The 19148-nt window shown below is 38.5% G+C and overlaps 1 protein-coding gene across 10 annotated transcripts in view; it reads left to right on the top strand.

The window, feature by feature from the left end:
* Positions 1 to 19148, top strand: part of Enah (ENAH actin regulator) — a 107208-nt gene that overhangs the window by 68010 nt on the left and 20050 nt on the right. For 5 of the 10 annotated variants that reach the window (XM_052737846.1, XM_052737854.1, XM_052737852.1 and 2 more), the window contains exons 4-6: positions 8520 to 8576; positions 13187 to 13271; positions 18707 to 18975. In XM_052737846.1, coding sequence (XP_052593806.1) covers positions 8520 to 8576; positions 13187 to 13271; positions 18707 to 18975 — 411 coding nt within the window. Of the gene's footprint in view, positions 1 to 7038; positions 7121 to 8519; positions 8577 to 13186; positions 13272 to 18706; positions 18976 to 19148 lie in introns of those variants that run through there. The other 5 variants (XM_052737855.1, XM_052737853.1, XM_052737850.1 and 2 more) reach the window with 2 other exon arrangements.

The following is a 19148-nucleotide window of genomic DNA, read 5'->3' as shown; positions in this document are numbered from 1 at the left end:
GAAAGGGTTTACTTGACTTACACTTCCATATTGATGAATTTCAGAACAGGAACTCAAACAGGGCAGGAACCTGGAGGCAGAAGCTGATACAGAGGCCATGGAGGGGTGCTTCTTCTTGACTTGCTCTTCATGGCTTGCTCAGCCTGCTTTCTTATAGAACCCAAGGATCTCCAGCCCAGGGATGATACCGTGTCCACAATGGGCTCAACCCTCCCCCATCAATCACTAATTAAAATGCTTTACAGCTGGATATTATGGAGGTATTTTCTCAGTTGAGGTTCCTTCCTTTCATAACTCCAGCTTGTGTCAAGACATAAAACTAGCCAGCACAAGGTCTCTCCTCAAAGCCCTGGCTGTTTTGGAATTCACTGTATAGACCAGGCTGGTTTGAATTCACAGAGATCTGCTTGCTTTTAACTCTTGAGTTCTGGGATTAAAGGCATGCACTACTACACTGGGCTGGAGTATTTTGTTATTCCAGTGCCATTCATATAGGAAGAATACATTTTTACGGAGGGATTTGTTTTAGAAACATTTTGTCGTAATTGTTCATTCTTAGACCTTGGATTCATACACCCCTAGTTTGAAAGTATTGACTAGATAAGTGATGATCACCCACGAGTGGGTCTCCCAGTCCCTCTGCAGATTGAACTGACACTGTGACATTGCATCACTAGGAAGATGGTAGGGTAGGCATATGTCCCAGATAACCCTGCAGCGGCTTTCTGTTAGAATGGTCCGTGCTTCTCTTCGTGACCCAGACCCATAAACACACTCACCTACGCCCCAGCTCTTACTTCAGTACCATGAGATTTGTGGTGTACATCTCTCTCTTCCGTACTTTTTTCAGTGTATTCTGAATGATTAATTCCTGGGCTATATAAAATAAATCCAGCAAAGCCAGAGTTAGCCATAGTACAAATACAGTAGCACTTACTTGTATGTAAAAATTAAATCACCAAAGTGTCTCTTTTATATCAGGCTAAAAACATAGATTTTTCTTTTCAAATGGAACTTAAAAGACCCATTAAGCTAGACTAAATGTAGCTTTCAAGTATATTTAGTGCAGTAATATAATATTTGCATAAATAGATGTTGAGTCTCCATAGTTTCGTTCTTAGGAAACCAGAATTGTTGCACTGCTGTTAATGGAAACATTGGAAAAATCTGCTTGAATAATATCTCTTCCATTTTGAGAAGATATTTTGTCCTCAGTTTGAACATTCAGTTTTATTTTTGAGTTTCACATCCCTTGCAAGATCAAAGCAGACTTGGCTGCCAGGTTCTCCCAGCATCCCTCAGTCCCTACCTGTTACAGAGTTTGGCTGACATAACCCATCCCCTACCCTAAACTTCTCCAGTCCAGGACTTGGGTTGCCCTTCCCTATATAATTCAGCCGTTTGATTACCTACCCTTTACTCTCCTGGCTCTTCCCTCCCCCTCCCCCTCTCCTTCATTGTCCTGCTCAGGGTCTTGTTCACTCTGGACTCTCCACCATACCCAGGAGGAGTCCAGTCCTTCCTTCTTCATTTCTTTTTTTCATTGAATGGTATATGTGTTATCTTTGAGCATCTTCAAGTCTAGTGAGGCAGTCAGTTTATCCAGCAATTGCATGAGAAATTAGAGAAACCTTAGGTCCTGCCTGTGGAAATTAGGTTTTTATAGTGGCTTGTTGATAAATGAAGAATACATTTCTGCTGCTTTGTATCTTATTTTTTGAGGATGGATAATAGAAGGCTAAATATAATGTGGAAATTGTCAGTGAAGAAAGTAAAATGATGAAGAAAGTAAAATAAGTATCAGAGTATTTTACATTTATTGTACAGCTTTCTTTTTTTTTTTTTTTTTTTTTTTTTTTTTGGTTTTTCGAGACAGGGTTTCTCTGTGTAGCTTTGCGCCTTTCCTGGAACTGGCTTTGGAGACCAGGCTGGCCTCGAACTCACAGAGATCCACCTGGCTCTGCCTCCCGAGTGCTGGGATTAAAGGCATGCGCCACCACCGCCCGGCTTGTACAGCTTTCTTAAACAAATAATTAACGTTTGCAAATTTTTAAAAAAATACATTTTATGTTCATTGGTGCTTTGCCTGCATGTAGGCTTTTGTGAGTGTGTCGAATCCCCTGAAACTGGAGTTATAGACAGTTGTGAGCTGCCATGTGAGTGCTGGGAATTGAACCCGGGTCCTCTGGAAGAGCAGCCAATGCTCCTAGCCACTGAACTATCTCTCTATCACCTTGTTTATGGATTTTTTTTTTTTTTTTTTTTTTTTTTTTTTTTTTTTTTTTTTTTTTTGGTTTTTCGAGACAGGGTTTCTCTGTGTAGCTTTGCGCCTTTCCTGGATCTCGCGCCGTAGACCAGGCTGGCCTCGAACTTACAGAGATCCGCCTGCCTCTGCCTCCCGAGTGCTGGGATTAAAGGCGTGCGCCACCACCGCCCGGCGTTTATGGATTTTTAAGAGTAGGAATATGGCACTCCTATTTTAAATTTCTCTCAATTTTTATGTTTGGCAACATGTGGTGTGTGTGTGTGTGTGTTTTATTTTGTTTTTGAATATACTAATGTTTCGTCTAAACAACAAACTCTCTTTGTTTGAAATGGCATGGCATTTAAAAACAACTTGAACAGGACATTGTTTTGCTTTTTCAGACTGAGTCTGACTGTGTAACCAACTCTAAATCTTACTACCTCAGACTCTGGGATGCTGGCATTTTAGGTCTTGATCAAGTATCCTGTTTCTGACTTCCTAATTGGAGTTATAGGCAGGCCACCAAACCCATCTGACACATTGATTCTGAGGATCCAAACTTAATTCCTCATACTCGGGAGGCGAATGATTTAACTACTGTGGCATCTCTTCAGCCTAATACACCATATTTTAAAAAGCATAGTAAAACAAAGGTACATTGTTATTATTACACTTGAGAGATAGTGATATTTGGGTTGTCAACATTTGTGTTTGGGTGTGGGTGTGCTCACAAGCATGTCAGTCTGTAACGTGAAGATCAGAGGACCCTGTGGGATTGGTTCTTTCCTTCAGGCAGACTTGCATGGTTGGGTGACAGGCACCTTTACCTCTGAGCCATCTTACTAGCCCTGTGTAAACAATTTTTAAATGCCATTTCAAATAATACATATTAAAACCTTATATTTAATTCTATGTAATAAGTCTCACAGTGGAAAGCACAGTTTATTTTAAACTCATTAAAACTATTACAATAAAATTTTGTGAGTTTATGAATTTCAAAAACCAATTTCAAACTCTTGTTATTTAGATATTTGCTGTCCTTTGTTATTTTAGATATTGAGGCTTCTTAGTAAGCAACTTACTTACAATACAGTGAATTACTGTGCAGGGAGAAAGAAGGGCACTGGCAGCATACGGTTCCCATGGAAAAGGAGCCAGCTGACCTATGTAACTAGGGCAGTCCTGGTTTTTGATGGGCTGTCCTAAATGGGTGTATATATTCAGAGGTGTTTTTTCTTTACCTTTTTATGTTTATGTGTATGTGTGAGTGTCTATACATGTATGTGTAGTTGCCCACTGAGGCCCAAAGAAGACGTCAGATTCCTTGGAATTGGACTTACAGGCAGTTGTGAGCTTCCTGATGTGAGTGCTAGGACTCAAACCTGAGTCCTCTGGAAGAGCAGCCAGTGTTTTTAACCATGGAGCCATCTCTCCAACTCCATATTCTTAAGGAATATTTTTGGAAGTTGTGCTATCCAGTAAAACCCTGTCTCAAAAAAAAATTTTTTTTGTTTCAATTCTTGCTGAAAAGTAGCCAAATTGATATTACTTAACCACACACACACACACACACACACACACACACACACACACACACACACACACACACACTTTGGTGTTGGCATAGTATATACATTATAAAACAAGAATAGAAAAATAAAAAGTATGGGGAATGGAACAGAAGAGTGTTCCTTCCTCCCCTGAGTATGCGCTAAACTTCTCAATCCTGAACGCTCCTAAGCAGTAGATCACCAAACAATTAGTGTCAGTGAAGACGGAAGGGAAGTGAGGAGGCTTCGTGGACAGGCTTTGGATCAAGCAATAAGAGTAAAGGGAAGAGGTGTCACAGCTCTGTTTGTAGTTTGTGCAGCTGAGTAGATAATGCTGGTTGAAAATCAGCAGATGCTCTGGTCGTCACTACACATGTTGCCACGGCGAAGTGCGCTGTTTTCTCTGAGTATATGTCTGACACCTGAATGATAAAGGGCAGGAAGACACGAGAGGTGATTGATGTGTTGACAGGTCTTGATCCGTGCTTAGGAGGAAGAACTAGTGAAATGAATGAGGAGGCACTGGTTAGTGTGTCTTTAGAACATCAGGATATGAAAGGATTGGTAAATTATCGGCCACTGAGCCTCTAGTAGAGCTGACCCCTAAAGTTTCTTCAGCTAGAGACAGTCTATTGTTCCTTGGTTGAAAATAAAGGACTAACCAGACATGGTGGACTGAGGGGCCTGTACAGTGTGTGTAGTAAATGATCTGCAATTTATCTATTGTTTACAGCCATTTTTCTTCTTTTTTTTAAAAGTAAATGATAAGTACATTTGAAACCGTAAGTTGAAGAAAGATTACCTTCGGTGGCAAAGGAGAGGAAGCCAAATACATATATATATATACTCCTCTAGATTAAATCAAAAGTGAGAGATCTAGATAATGTTGGGGTTTTTTTTCGTATGTGGTTATAACTACACAGTGCTCCATTTCTTGAGAGATGATTTCTTTCATTAAGCATACATGTTTCAAAACAAAATTTGAAATAATGCTGTGAAAGGGCTTTTAGAATGCAATATTAGCCTAGCAGGGGTGGTGCTCACCTTAATCCCAGCACTTGGGAGGCAGAAGCAGGCTGATCTCTGAGAGTTCGAGGCCAGCCTGGTCTCCAGAGCAAGTTCCAGTACAGCCAGAGCTGCACAGAGAAGCCCTTTCTTTTTTTTTTTTTTTTTTGAAAAGATTTATTTATTTATTATCTATTCACAGTGTTCTGCTTGCTTGCATGTACCTGAACATCAGAAGAGGGCACCAGACATCATTACAAATGGCTGTGAGCCACCATGTGGTTGCTGGGAATTGAACTCAGGACCACTGGAAGAGCAGCCAGTGCTCTTAACCTCTGAGCCACCTCTCCAGCCCCAAGAAGCCCTTTCTTGAAAAACCAAAAACCAAACAAACAAACCTTAAAGTGCTCGTTGCTTTGAATAAATTTACTGTTTGTAATTTTCATGTCTCTGAATAATGCCCTGCAATCTGGAACTTGGTTGTTGTTTTTAGGATTTAAAACTTTTCTAAATTAGAATATAAATTACATCATTTTCCTCTTCCCTTTCCTCCCTCCAAACCCTCCCATCCCCCCTCAAATTCATGGCTTCTTTTTTTTTTTTTTTTTTCTTTTGAGACATGACCTCTTTTTTTTTTTTTTTTTTGGTTTTTCGAGACAGGGTTTCTCTGTGTAGCTTTGCGCCTTTCCTGGGACTCACTTGGTAGCCCAGGCTGGCCTCGAACTCACAGAGATCCGCCTGGCTCTGCCTCCCGAGTGCTGGGATTAAAGGCGTGCGCCACCACCGCCCGGCGAGACATGACCTCTTTAATACAGCCCTTGCTGTCCTGGAACTTGCTCTGAAGGCCAGGCTGACCTCAAACTCACAGAGATCCTCCCGTCTCTGCCTCCTGAGTGCTGGGATTAAAGGTGTGTGCCACCACATAGGTATATAAATATAGCCTGTTCAGTCTGTTTTAGGGATTTAACTGTTTTTAATGCGGATAGCTCCTGTGCCTGCCTCCACTCTGTCCTTACCTTAGCCTTTGCTTTCACTTCCTCTGAGTCTGAGGGTCTTTACTGAAATGACCAGAAGTGTGAATACCATTCCTTTAAATGATAACGTTGAGCTCTGTCACTCAGTGACCAGATTCCAGGAAGACAAATCAAACCCAAACCAGTCTTTAAGGAAACGTCTCACTTAATCCTTAGAAATACAAAGTGCTGAGATGGATAGTGTTCCCCTTACAAATTACCTTAAGATGGCTAATAGTTAATAATAGAAACCACTAGGTTTTTTCCCCCCCTCGAGGCAGAGTTTCTCTGTAACAGCCCTGGCTGTCCTGGAACTCGCTCTGTAGACCAAGCTGGCCTCGAACTCACAGAGATCTGCCTGCCTCTGCTTCCTAAGTGCAGCATTAAAGGCGTGTGCCACCACTGCCCAGCTCACTAATTTTTTTTTTTAAGCACAAATGCTTTAAGGGTCTGCTGTAGTAGTTACAGGTAATAATAAAATGCAATAGAATGATGGATCAAAGCTAAGAAGCCTGCCATTTTCCATTACAGATCACCTCACTTAATGTCTTTTTGTTTCCTTGTTTAAAAAAAACAGTCAAATGGTAAAAAATAGTAAAGGCAGGGGCAAAGCCTGAAGGGTAGCTGTTTCACAAATTACATTAAGAGACAGATGAGCATCTGAACAAGATCAAAAGGCCAAAGGAGTTGATGAGGAGGGCTATATTACTTGCAGAAATATCATAAAGATGTTAAGTTCTACATTCTTGATTAATTTTCATTGCTTTAGGTTTGTTTTCCCTTGCATTTCACCCTGGTTTCCTTAGCCCTAACTAAGCTTCTGTTGTACGGCTTGCTTTAAAAAAAAAAAAAAAGTGTCTTTTCATAGATAAATGCTAGCATTAAAACTGGTAATAATGTATTTACCTGTATAAACCAACCTTCTCAGATTTAGTAAAGAAAGAGTTAATGGCATCAACAGTAAGCAGGAAGCTGTTAGCCTTATGCATATGATGGAATGAATAATTTAGTATCTTCGGGAAATGCAAACTGCAGTAGAATTCAAGCAACCCTATCAGAAAGTCAATCAGTGCTTTACTTGTTAACAGAAATAAAAGTCACCAGAAAGAAGATGCTTAACGACGACAAGCGGGGACATTCCTTAGTAGTTGAGTTGTGAGAAAGATAGTTCTCGGTGGAATCGGTCTGCAGTGCTAACGATGCCTGCATTCTGACAGTTGTCAGGTGACTTTCTGCTGAAATGATTACTCATGGGATGGGGACGCTCCTTTGCTGTCAGAAGCAAGATATTTTCTCAGGTTTTTCATGTGAGCCTTTTAATTGTCCTTGTATGTTTTCCTGTTTAATATGGATTAAAGGAACTCAAGGGTAAACCTGATGACTGGGCATGTTTACCAATACAGATTTGGTGGAAGTAGCTTTTATAAACACCAGCGAGAAAGATTTTTATAAAGGAGTTTAAAATGTAATTATCATAATTTTTCTAAAGTGTTTATCTCCTTTAGCATGGTCTCATTAGCTTGTTGAGCTTGTCTTCCTTTGTGTGCCTGTGGTTAGTTACTACACTTAAATATTGTGCATGGTCTTTAATAGATGGGTGGGTGGAAATACTTAGCAAAGCTGGCATTATCAATTTTATTGGTGTTTGAAGTACCTACTGTATCTAAGACTTTAAGATTTAATTAGATTATGTTGTCTTCCTAACAATGATGAAAAATTATTTGTATTTATAACTTATTACCATATTAAGATAAGCCTTTGAATCTAAATTGGTTTGGTTCTGGTTTTTACTTAGCAGACATTGTCTTATTTAAAGAATATACTAAAATGCTGTCTTGTTCGCTTTAATGTGCTCTTCTTTAAACCAGCGTGGATGTAAGCCATTAACTGTTTTCTTAGCTAGTACCCATAAGAAAAGAAAATCTTTGCCTTGCTGAAAAGGGTTTTCTGAGAAATTATTGATGCACCCTTTGCATGTTATTACTAATAAGAAAAAGTTTTTTCTCATCCCAATTTTGGGTATTGCCTTGATTGGATAAAGCATTCCTCTTTTCAGAAATTACCACTTTCTCTTTGAGTTTTTCTTCCTAAAAAGAATTTATGAATTTATTTCATTGATAAACTAAATTTTAATGTAAATCATTTAGGTTAAATGGCTAGTTGTTGTGGCTACACAGAATTTTTAGTAATTTTTGTCGAGTATGTTTTCATATCTAGGGAAAAAATAGTAGTAAAGTGTGTCTCTGTAAACCTCGTTAGTTATTAAGTACAGAGTAATCTCATATCAGTGAATATGTATTACGGCCTTTAAATTGATAGCCTTTGTTTTTTTCCAGCTGATATAAGTGAGCAATCATAATTAAATTAATCTTAAGTAATTCCCCGGAATTTTTTTTAATGCAGTTCTCATAAATGGGGGGTAGACCTCATGAAATTAATTCTATTGGCCATATATTTTAACTTTCTATACTTCATTTTCACTAACGTTTTAAAGAATACAGTCTTAAAATGCAGATTGCATTCTTTGATTGTATAACTCAGGAAATATTTAAGCTGTAAAGTGATAAAGTTTCCAGAATGAGGATCTAGATAGGACGTATGTATAAATACATTTTGAACATTTCAAAACACCTTTTAGTTAATGTGAAGTTCTTCAGATGGCCCCATTGTCTTTCGAAGCTTCTAACACGGAGGTGTCTGTTGCAGCCCAGAGCAAGGTTACTGCTACCCAGGACAGCACTAATTTGCGATGTATTTTCTGTGGTAAGCAACATTATGTTTACATTACTTTTTCAAGCTGTGGTACATACGACTTGCACATTGCCATAACTTTTGTCCCCTAGGCCATAGTCTGGTTTGTGGTATCTGGGATATAAAGCAAGCTTCTGTTTTATGTTGTGATATTTGTTGTGTTCATGTAGGTGGTTTTGAGTTAACTTTTGAGCTGGCTTACTAGTGAGGATTTAGTTAGAATAGAATCTTCAAATTATTTTTGTTCACCTTTTCCAATATAAATGAGAGAAGTTTTTTAAATTCTAATTTTCTTTGGGAGCCGACATTCAATTTAGTTTAAAGGAAAAGGGGTATATGCATTTTTCATATGATTTGAGTAATGTAAATGTGCCTTGTTTGAAAAGAGCTTTGTTTACCTTGATGAGTTCTAGATGTGCATGTTGTACAGGCAGATGTAAACTCACTCTTTTAGGTTGGTTTCAGACGACAACCTCCTCTGTTCAGTAGGTTAGGCTTCTGTGGCTTAGAACTGAATCTAGGCTTATAGATAGTTTTCTGTCATGCTCACTCTCATAAACATACATGTGTATACATGCATGTATTATTTGCATGGGTAAATTAGGTATGTCACTTAGCCACCCCAGGTTGGAGCAATCATTTATATTTTATATAAATTTTGCCCAAGGAAATTGTTTATATAGACAAGTATGTAGCTACATATCATTGCTTGAATTCTTTTTATTTCTATTTGACTCTGAATCTTAATCAAAATCTGACTATTTTGAAAATCCAAGTTTCAAAAAAAGTCTTAATTATTTGAACTTTTTATTGATTCACATGTGCCTTTTTGACTCATATATACCTTGACTAGCTAGATTATTTCATGAGAAAAAACTGTAAGGTGGTGTATGCAGAAAAAAAAATTGAATTAATAGTTTAGTGTGTGTGCTTTATCCATGTGACTCAGAATTTTCAGTGTAGTTTCTCAGTGTTGTTGATATGGTTTCTTTAAGGAAAATCCTTTTTGAGTTGATGTGCTTACTGGTTTACACAAGCATGCTGTAAATAAGGGGGAAAAAAGAAAATTCTAATGTATTTCATGGTCACTTAAGTTGTATTTCGATTTGCTCCAGCTGATGGTCACAGCAGTGAGCGCCTATTTTATGACTTGCTGTAAATGTCTCCTCCCCTCTCCTAGACTCCAGCTAGCACTGCAGATAGCATATGATCGGTGACTTCTGGTGGTGTCTTCTCCTGGGGTTCCCTGGGCTTGTGTGATTAGGCCTCTCTTCAGCTCATTTTGAAAACGTACTTGATACTGTAACTTGTGCTTGAAAGCTTGAGATCCATGTGCAGAGTGATAGTTCACCTAGTTTTAATGGGAAAAAAGTGATTTGACCTAATTAATAAAGGTGAATTTTTAAAGCTTATAAAATAACAGGTTAAAACAGATTTCCTTTATAACGGCCTTCGATTGTGTACAATCTACAATCTGATTGCCAACTGTAAGTTTGATTGTATTGTATATAGTAGCACCTACTTGTATTTTAGTCCTATGTTTTTCAATAGTCTGTGGCTAAATATGAAACTAGATTTATGAGAATTAAAATGGGCAAGTAAGTGAAATGTGCTTTAACCAAAACTCAACATTGAAGGCAATTCCTGTTGGAGAGACGGTTCATACCAGATTTCCATCATTTATAGGATGCTTATCAGCAGCATCGCCATGTTGTCTTCATTAGGAACAGTCATTCACAGATGCTGCTTTGCACCTTCTAGCCTCGGGCAATCAGGACCAATCATGTGAGGTTATAAAGAAACCCACAAGCAGTTAGCTGCCCTCCTCCCTTCCAGGAGGACTGGAGCAGGGTCGCCCATTTCTGCACCCATTTCTGTGGTTTCTTCTTTTCCCCTTCACAAAGATAACTGAACACCTCCATACCATACATGTTAAAATACTGTCATTGGCCCACTGAGGTGGTTATGAAAGTACCTATTTTATATTTTATGAAAACATTGATACTCATTTAAGAATATGGCCCGTTTGAAAAAATAATATACACTCCAGAAAATACAGCCACTGAAGCCTTGCCTAACCTGAGTTTCTGCTTTCTGTTGTTTGTGTAATAGTTTTGATACAACTTAACAATTTTATAACCCATTGAAATGTTTAACAAGAAGGAAAATGTAATTGTGTACTTCTAGCTCATAATTTACCTAGAATTTTTATCTAATAACTATAGTATATTTATAATTAAATTATCTAGCTCATAATTTACCTAGAATTTTTATCTAATAACTATAGTATATTTATAATTAAATTATGTTCAATTACACATATATTTCAATATGCTAGTTTTTACAACTTGGCAATATTGATGAGGAGAAACAAAATAAGCAGATTAAATATAAATGTGAAAAATGCCAAAGAGAGGGATTTTGAGAATGCCTGGAAAAACAAATGTCTCATTATCATAAAGCTACATAGCAAAGAATTGTAAGAGTTATTTGTAGATCAAAATCCCCATTTTAAAAGGATTCCTTGAAGTTTTTCTCATCTCATGTGCCAGGAATAGACTAGTGAATTTCCCTATTCAATTTGTTTTATGAGTCATCAGGATTGTTAGGGTTTTTGGGGTAGTTTTGTTTTGTTGATAGTATGTAAGTATATATAGCCCAGGGTGACCCTGTACTCAAGATTTTCCTGTGCTTGCCTCCCAGATGGTGAGGTTACAGGCATATACCACCATGCTTGGCCCAGAGTCAGTTTAAAAAATGAACAAAAAGTGTTTGATAATATCAAGAAGGTTTGATTGAAATTTTAGCATCTTTGACTTGAGTTTAGAGATTTCAGCTAAAACATAGATTTAAGGGGTCATTGAAATACAGTGCCTTCTTTAGATGTGAGCATGACAGTCAGATTTCTGACTTCCAGCTGTTCCATTATTTATACTGGCTGAAGTTTTCGCTTAAACATTCAGTTATTTTTAAAAGTCAGTAAGCCATAATGGTCTTTTAAGTTGGCCTTGCCAAATGCTTTCACTTTATAGAAGTATGGGTATGTAAATTATACTCCCCCAATTTTATAGGTTCTGAAATTTATCCTCCCAACTCATATGCTCTCTACCTTTTTCTGAAAGGATCTTTTCTCTATAAAATAGTAAGCATTAGATTATAGCACAATGGGACAGTTTTTCTCAAAAAGTCATTGTGTTAATTTTCCAAACGCTGTTTATTAGACGACAGTTATATTTTCATTTATGTAAACATTTATGTGTGTATTTGACTTTGATTTTAAAATGTGTTTTTGTTTTTTCTTGTTAATTACATGGGGTTGATTTTATATTTGATTTTCAAAGTGGAGACTTAATATCTAATGAAATATAGTGCTGCAGTTGCCATCTAATTTGTCATTAGAGGGCCAATTAAATGATTAATCTAAAAACATGTAAAGAGATGAAAAATTTCGTAGGTAAGTTCAGATCATTTTCCCGTTTTTCTACACCTGGGAGGTGCCAGTGCTGTATTACATCCTGAGGGACTTTTGCTTCCAACCGTGGGGCTGCTCTACTAAGAGAAAAGAGCTACTTTCCTGATCTTCACTCCCAGATCACATGCTCTAGTGCACACAGCATTTACTTACTTGTTATAGTAGTGCTCTGTAGAGCTCTGAGAATTCCTGCCTGGCGTTTTTGGTGGGTCACTGGGAGCCAGAAATCCACTTCTCAAAATGGAAGAAAACTGTCTTTACTTTCTAGCTTTTTGCCGTGTGGATTTCAAGGTTCTAGCTCAGCCTTAGGTTAGTCATATTATACTAGGGACAACGTGTATCTCTCTTAGTTTTTATATCCAGTGACAATAAGATTTCCCATAATTTAATGACAGTCTAAGATGCTAAGGGCAGGTCTACATTGTATGTAGATGTGGGAATGGATGGTCAGTGGTTTCTCATGACAGTTCATGTTGGTGTAAACACAGGGTGTCCCCCCCCCCCCCCCCCCCCCCCCCGTCTTTCTTACCTCAAATGAAAAGTTGTTAAGATTATAAATAGGTTGATATAGTATATGGGAGTTTAGCAAATGCTTGTTTGATCAGTATTGGAAATGCCATGCCATGAAACAGAAATGGCAGCTTAAGTTGGGCAAGTTTGATAATGCATTAGCATCCTTCAGTCTAGTAATGAGGTTCTCATGCTCTCTCTCTCCTGTTTTTCATTTCCAGTGTTCTATTTAGGTGAGTTTTTTAATTCTGTTTTTCATTTAAGTTCTTCCTCGTCACCTCATGAACAGTTACCCTGAACAGAATGTCTCATTGTCTTAGAGAATGTCAAGCTCAGGTGCCTATTCAGGTGCTCATTGAACACTTGTTTTACTCAAGCTCTTCATATATAAATGTTTATTTTTTTCCTTTATTGTTGGTGTTTCCATTTGTTTCAAGTAAGCCTTCTGAAGATGATGACAATATTATGTTGCAGTCTTTCATTTGCTGTGTGTTATATAAAGCTTATATTTTATTTTGCTAGACAAGAAGATGCATTTTTTTAAATATGTGACGGTTTTATGTTGTTCTCATGGTTTAATTTCCTCCACCCAGCTAGGTAGGATGGTAACATTCATCTGTAATATTTCCCTCCCTTATAGGGCCAACATTGCCTAGACAAAATTCACAACTACCTGCTCAAGTTCAAAATGGCCCATCCCAAGAAGAGTTGGAAATCCAGAGAAGGTAAATCTATACATTCACACTTCCTTCTTTTGCAGCAGACTGAAAGGACACTGACAATACATTATGTCCTTCAGTTCTTTGAAATTGTGACTTGTGGTACATCTAAAAATACATTAAATAGTCTTAGGGTATAAAAGTGTCTGTTCCCTTCAGTAAGCCTTATTGTTTTTTTTCAGTGTCAGTGTGTGTCTCACATGCACCTGTATACCCATGCATGTAGAAGTCATAGGGCAACATCGGGTATCTTCAGTTGCTTTCCACATTATTTTTCCAAACAGTCTTTCACTGAACCCAGAGCAAGCTGATTCAGCTAGACTAGATCCATAGCAAGCTGCAGGGATCCTCATCCCCACCTCTGGGATTACAGACATGTACCATGTACTGGATTTTTTTTTTCATGTGTACTGAGGATTGCACTAGAGTTAGACTTGAAATTATAACACAGTTTCATCCCTTCTCTGCCTTTTAGCTAAAATCAAGTGTATAATATAACCTCATTTAGGGGTAGATTTTTCTGAATTAGCTAGACTAGACACACACACAGACACACACACAATAACTAAGACAGTTTACATGGGGTTGGAAAGATTGCTTAATGGTTAAGAGCAATGGTTGCTCTTCTAGCACCCATGTGGCATCTGAAAGCTGTCTACAACTTCAGTTCTGGATGGGGTCCAGTGCCCTCTTTTGGCCCCTGCAGGCTCTGCACACACACTGCACAGACATACAAGCAAACAAAACACTCACTCATACACATAAAATAAAAATAAATAGTTTTTTAAAAAGACAGCATGTGCTGGGCAGTGGTGGTGCACACCTTTAATCTCGGCACTTGGGACGCAGAGGCAGGCGGATCTCTTGAGTTGAGAAGCCATCCTTTCCTTTTGGTGTTTGCTCGTTGTTCATGTTAGTCAGTACTGGGAGGAAGCCCAGTTTAAGATATCTTCCCAGCCAGGGACAGTGGCATAGAACTGTGTTCTCAACACTTCGATGGCAGAGATGGGGGGGTGGTTTCCAAATTCAAGGCTGAATTTTGATATTATGTATACATTTGTGTTTAAACATAAATATACATTTGTATTAACATACTAACTTCATTGTGGGTCAGTGCCTTTAGTATCTGTTTGAATTTGAGACCCTGTCTCAAAAAATAGTTTTATTTTCTACACAGCTTCATGAGAAGCTACTGAATGTTGTAGTCTGTTAAAAAGAGGGAAGAAATCAAGAATTGTGTAACATTGTTGGAATCTATAAGAAGAGATTGAACTTGAAAGAGTAATTCATAGGCTGGAAACAGCCTCCCCGCTTGGAATCAGGAAGCCCGTGGCCTCTTGGTGGGTTTGTCTGAAGGGAAGGAGAGTAGAATGAGTAAGAAACCTGAGTATTTGACATGTTGAACCATATAAAGCTGTTTGTTTACAGTTCTGATTGAAGTGATAAAGGATACATAGGGTTGATGCGGTGCTATTGAGGTGGGAAGAAGCTTAGGGAAGTATTAGAAATTTCCTTGGGAGATAAGTATGATGGATGAGCAAGGAAAATCGAGAGGGAATGTTTCTTACATTTTTGATTGTGAGCCTAGCCTTTAATGGCTGAGCCATCTCTCTAGCCGAAGAAGTGTTTCTAAAGAAATTGCTGTGTTTAGAAACGTGAAGTAAATGCAAGAATATTGAAAACTTAATTATTTCTGTGGGAAGAAACCAGAAATAATGAGTATTGGTAAGATGCATTGTAATGCTGTTTGAGTTTTACACTAGACATTGCTTTTATAGGTTTATTTTTTTTTAATCAGTATGAAGTTAGTTGGTAAAATAAATGTTTATTTTAAATATTAAACCTTGTTGGTCTAATACCTTTGTTATACCATAATATAGGTTTCTACTCATGTGTCTATCATTCATTAAATCAGTTTCTGGTTCCTACTTGTTATTAATATTTGGCTTCCTTGGCTGTGATGGAAAAATATATTCTAAGAAACATGAGTCAGTCCTGTGCTTGTCTCAACATAGAGGATAATTTAGTTAATATCTATAAATAGCTTTCAGATCATCACTATCTGAAAGTTATAAAAGGGGGATAATAATCCCAGCACAGAACTGAGGAACTGGAGTAATGAAAGTGTATAGCACTCCCATTATCCTACAGAGGCAGGATGGACCAAGAGCTGATCGGATTTTGTCGTAAGTATTGACTCTTGTCTCAGGAGCTTTGGAGCTTTGTGGCGTTAAAACTCAACTGTATTTTTATTTTATTTTATTTACTTATTTATTTATCACCCCCCCCCCCCCCCCCACCCTTGAGACAGGGTTTCTCTGTGTAGCTTTGGAGCCTGTCCTGGAACTCACTCTGTAGACCAGGCTGGGCTCGAACTCACAGAAATCCTCCTGCCTCTGCCTCCCGAGTGCTGGGATTAAAGGCATCCCCCCTGCTTTTTTTGTTTTGTTTTTTAAACTAATAGATTAAACGCCCACATTGTACAATTTAAAAAAAAAATGTATCTACACCAGGTGTAGTAAGTAATACATACCTTTAATCCCAGCACTTGGGAGACAGAAGCTGGTGGGTCAGTGTGAGTTCTAAGCCAGCTGGGGCTACATAGTGAGACCCTGTCTCGAATTGAAATCTGTATTTACCCAACTACCATTCAAGGTGAAGATGAATAAAATGTGTCTTGCCGTTTTATTTATATTTTACATGCTTCACAAGACTGTGTCTTAAGTAAACATAAACTAAATGCGCGCGCGCGCGCGCGCGCGTGTGTGTGTGTGTGTGTGTGTGTGTGTGTGTGTGTGTCTGTGTGTGTGTGTTTATATTTCATTGTGGCCAGTTCTTTCAGCATTTGTTTGCATTTGGGGTCTACTGTTTTGGAGAAAAATATTTAGGTGATAGAAGAAAACTATATCTTTTACTCAATATATTTAAAATACTTTAATGGCCACAATAGTATTTGTTTATATTTATTTCTGAGAAAGGTTATGTAATTGTTTTCTCTGAAACATTCAAATTATTGAAAATATCTATCTTAACTCAGAGAAAACAAGCCTGTTGGGATTTTCCTACGGCCTGGAATTCAGGCGCTTGTGCTTTAGTACACTCTGGAGGTCATTCTGCTAATGGCAGAGACGGCAATCGGATGTATGTGATCTCCAGGAAGAAGGGCTTCATGAATTACCGTATGCAAGCTAGTAGTGATGATCCTGAGGAAAGCAAGCTGTATAATCTTGGAGACTTCTTAAAAAGATTTGGGGATGTCTCACTTTGTAAGTTAAAACATTATAGTCAGATTTGTAAGCCATTCAATGTAGGTAGGAATTATTCATTTATTCATGCCGCCACGGATTTGTAAGTCAGAAAATTGTGCTTGACACTTTTTTCAATTACATATACACATCATCTTTTCAATGAGCAGGCTAACAGTATTATTCATTACTTTCTTCAAGCATCAGTCTCTTGAAGGTGTATCGTCTGCATACTTGAGTTATCTATCAGTAAACTTGGAAGTATTTCCTGGCATTGTACTTTGTTCCTTAGTAGACACTCTTAACTTTTATAGACTGGCAGTCCTTAGAGATTATTTTGACTGGTGGAGCAATCTTCTGAAGTCAGTATGTTCTTTTTATAAATGTCTCTATTCAGTACTGCTTCCAGACTCACACATCCATACCGAGCTTACCTATGATGACTAAGAAAATCTACCATCTCTGTGTTAAAAGCATTGTGTTGCTTAGAGAAACAGATGTTAACAGCCCTTTTTGGGGCCAGGGGGGCAGCAATTAGAATGGGGATGAATTGCCGTCTGAATACCATGTAGATCAGCTGTGGGCAGTGATTATATAATGTTAGTTTAACCCTGAATATTGATTTAGCCAAGTTATTTTCTTATGGCTCTGTGTGTGTATGTGTGTGTAGTGATGGTGGTTGTGAAAGGCTTTTGCCATTAGAAAATGGGTATCTAAAGATAAGACACAAGAATCAGCTAAAACAGGAAATGGGTAAGGACGTGTTAAGACTCGGTAAGCTAATGTTTGTTTTGTTGTAAGCTTGATATATATGTATGTGTATATGTAGATATATGTGTGTGTGTGTGTGTGTGTGTGTGTGTGTGTGTGTGTGTGTGTGTATGAATGAAAAGAGAAGCACAAAATGTAAACATCCTAAAACCTACGTTTTTTTCAAATTAGCAGTGGTCACTTTTCTTTTTTAAAAATTTATTTTTCAAGTGTGTGGATGTTTTGCCTGAAGGCCAGAAGAGGGTGTTGAATCTTCTAGAACTGGAGTTACAGATGATTGTGAACCAACGTGTAGGTGCTGGGAGTCAAAACTAGGTCCTCTGAAAGAGCAGCCAGTACTCAACAACTGAGCCATATCCCTAGCTCCTAATTAAAATTTTAATACAAACCTTAGTTGAATATTTTCATTGTGTGCACGTTATTGAAAAAATCGTCTTTTCTTTAAAGATTCATTTATTATTATATACAGTGTCCTGGCTGCATACCAGGGTAAATTATGTCCTGCACTGGAGACTGCTTTAACTCAACAATGCTGTTGATGTGCTCATGGCAGTTAAAGATGTCAGAATAAGGGTTTGGGGTAATTTTTCCAGTATGTATTGTGTCAAAGAAAAAGATTTCAGAGTTGGGGTGAAATGATACTGATTTGACTGAATTTTAAAGTTTATGTATGTGTTATAAAACAAAAGGTCTAGATGTTTATGCCAAAATGTTAACTATAGTTACCTATAGTTAAGAAATTTCAGTGATGTATAGTTTTTTTCTTACTTAACTGGGTTTATTTTCAATTCAGCAAATTTTTATTCAGCTATAGCTATGATCATTGTTTTTTTCTCTGAAATTGTAACTTGTGCAGTTAATTTTTTTTTTTTTTTTTTTTCCAGATAGGGTTTCTGTGTAGCTTTAGTGCCTGTCCTGGATCTCACTCTGTAGACCAGGCTGGCCTCGAACTCACAGAGATCCGCCTGGGTCTGCCTCCCGTGCTGGGATTAAAGGCGTGCACCACAGCCGCCCGGCAAAATGTTACATTTTTCCCGTTTTTTTTTTTTTTCGTTTTTCGAGACAGGGTTTCTCTGTGTAGCTTTGCGCCTTTCCTGGGACTCGCTTGGTAGCCCAGGCTGGCCTCGAACTCACAGAGATCCACCTGGCTCTGCCTCCCGAGTGCTGGGATTAAAGGCGTGCGCCACCACATTTTTAAGAAAAGGAGATTACTTCGTTTTATAATTATTTCATCATCTGATTAATATAATGACTTGCTGATTAGCGTGGGAGGTTTATTTGCTGCTCTCTATTTGATGGAGCCCATGCGGCTGTTGAGAATTAGTTTCATTGCTATAAAGCACGAGGTGTCTGTAAGGAAGCCCTCCTTTGTGTGGAAGTAGTGACCACAGGCTCTCTTTTTATTTATTCAATTTTTAATTTCAGGCAGCTGCAAGAACAGCAGCGACAGAAGGAGCTGGAGAGAGAGAGAATGGAGAGGGAAAGGCTGGAGAGAGAACGACTAGAGAGAGAGAGGCTAGAGAGGGAGCGCCTGGAACAGGAGCAGCTGGAGCGCCAGCGCCAGGAGCGGGAGCATTTGGAGCGTCTGGAGCGGGAGAGGCTGGAGCGCCTGGAGCGGGAGAGGCAAGACCGAGAGCGCCTGGAGCAGCTGGAGCAAGTGGAGTGGGAGCGAGAGCGCAGAGTGTCCAATGCTGGTAAGGAGTCTGCAGACTTGTGTCTCCTGCCCCGGAGCTGGGCGCGGCTCTGTGCAATCGTGAATTACCATATTTCACATGTGCAGTGCTTGGGCATAGGCAGTACAGTGTGGAGTTGGGATAAATACTCGGCAGTTACTGCTTCAGTGTTTCTTTTATTGCTTAGAAACTAA

Source organism: Peromyscus californicus, unplaced genomic scaffold (assembly GCF_007827085.1).
Source record: "Peromyscus californicus insignis strain IS unplaced genomic scaffold, ASM782708v3 Scaffold_14__1_contigs__length_90479793_seg_2, whole genome shotgun sequence".
Taxonomy (NCBI): domain Eukaryota; kingdom Metazoa; phylum Chordata; class Mammalia; order Rodentia; family Cricetidae; genus Peromyscus; species Peromyscus californicus.
The sequence above is the reverse complement of the archived record's forward strand: the minus strand, read 5'-3'. Positions and strand labels throughout refer to the sequence as shown.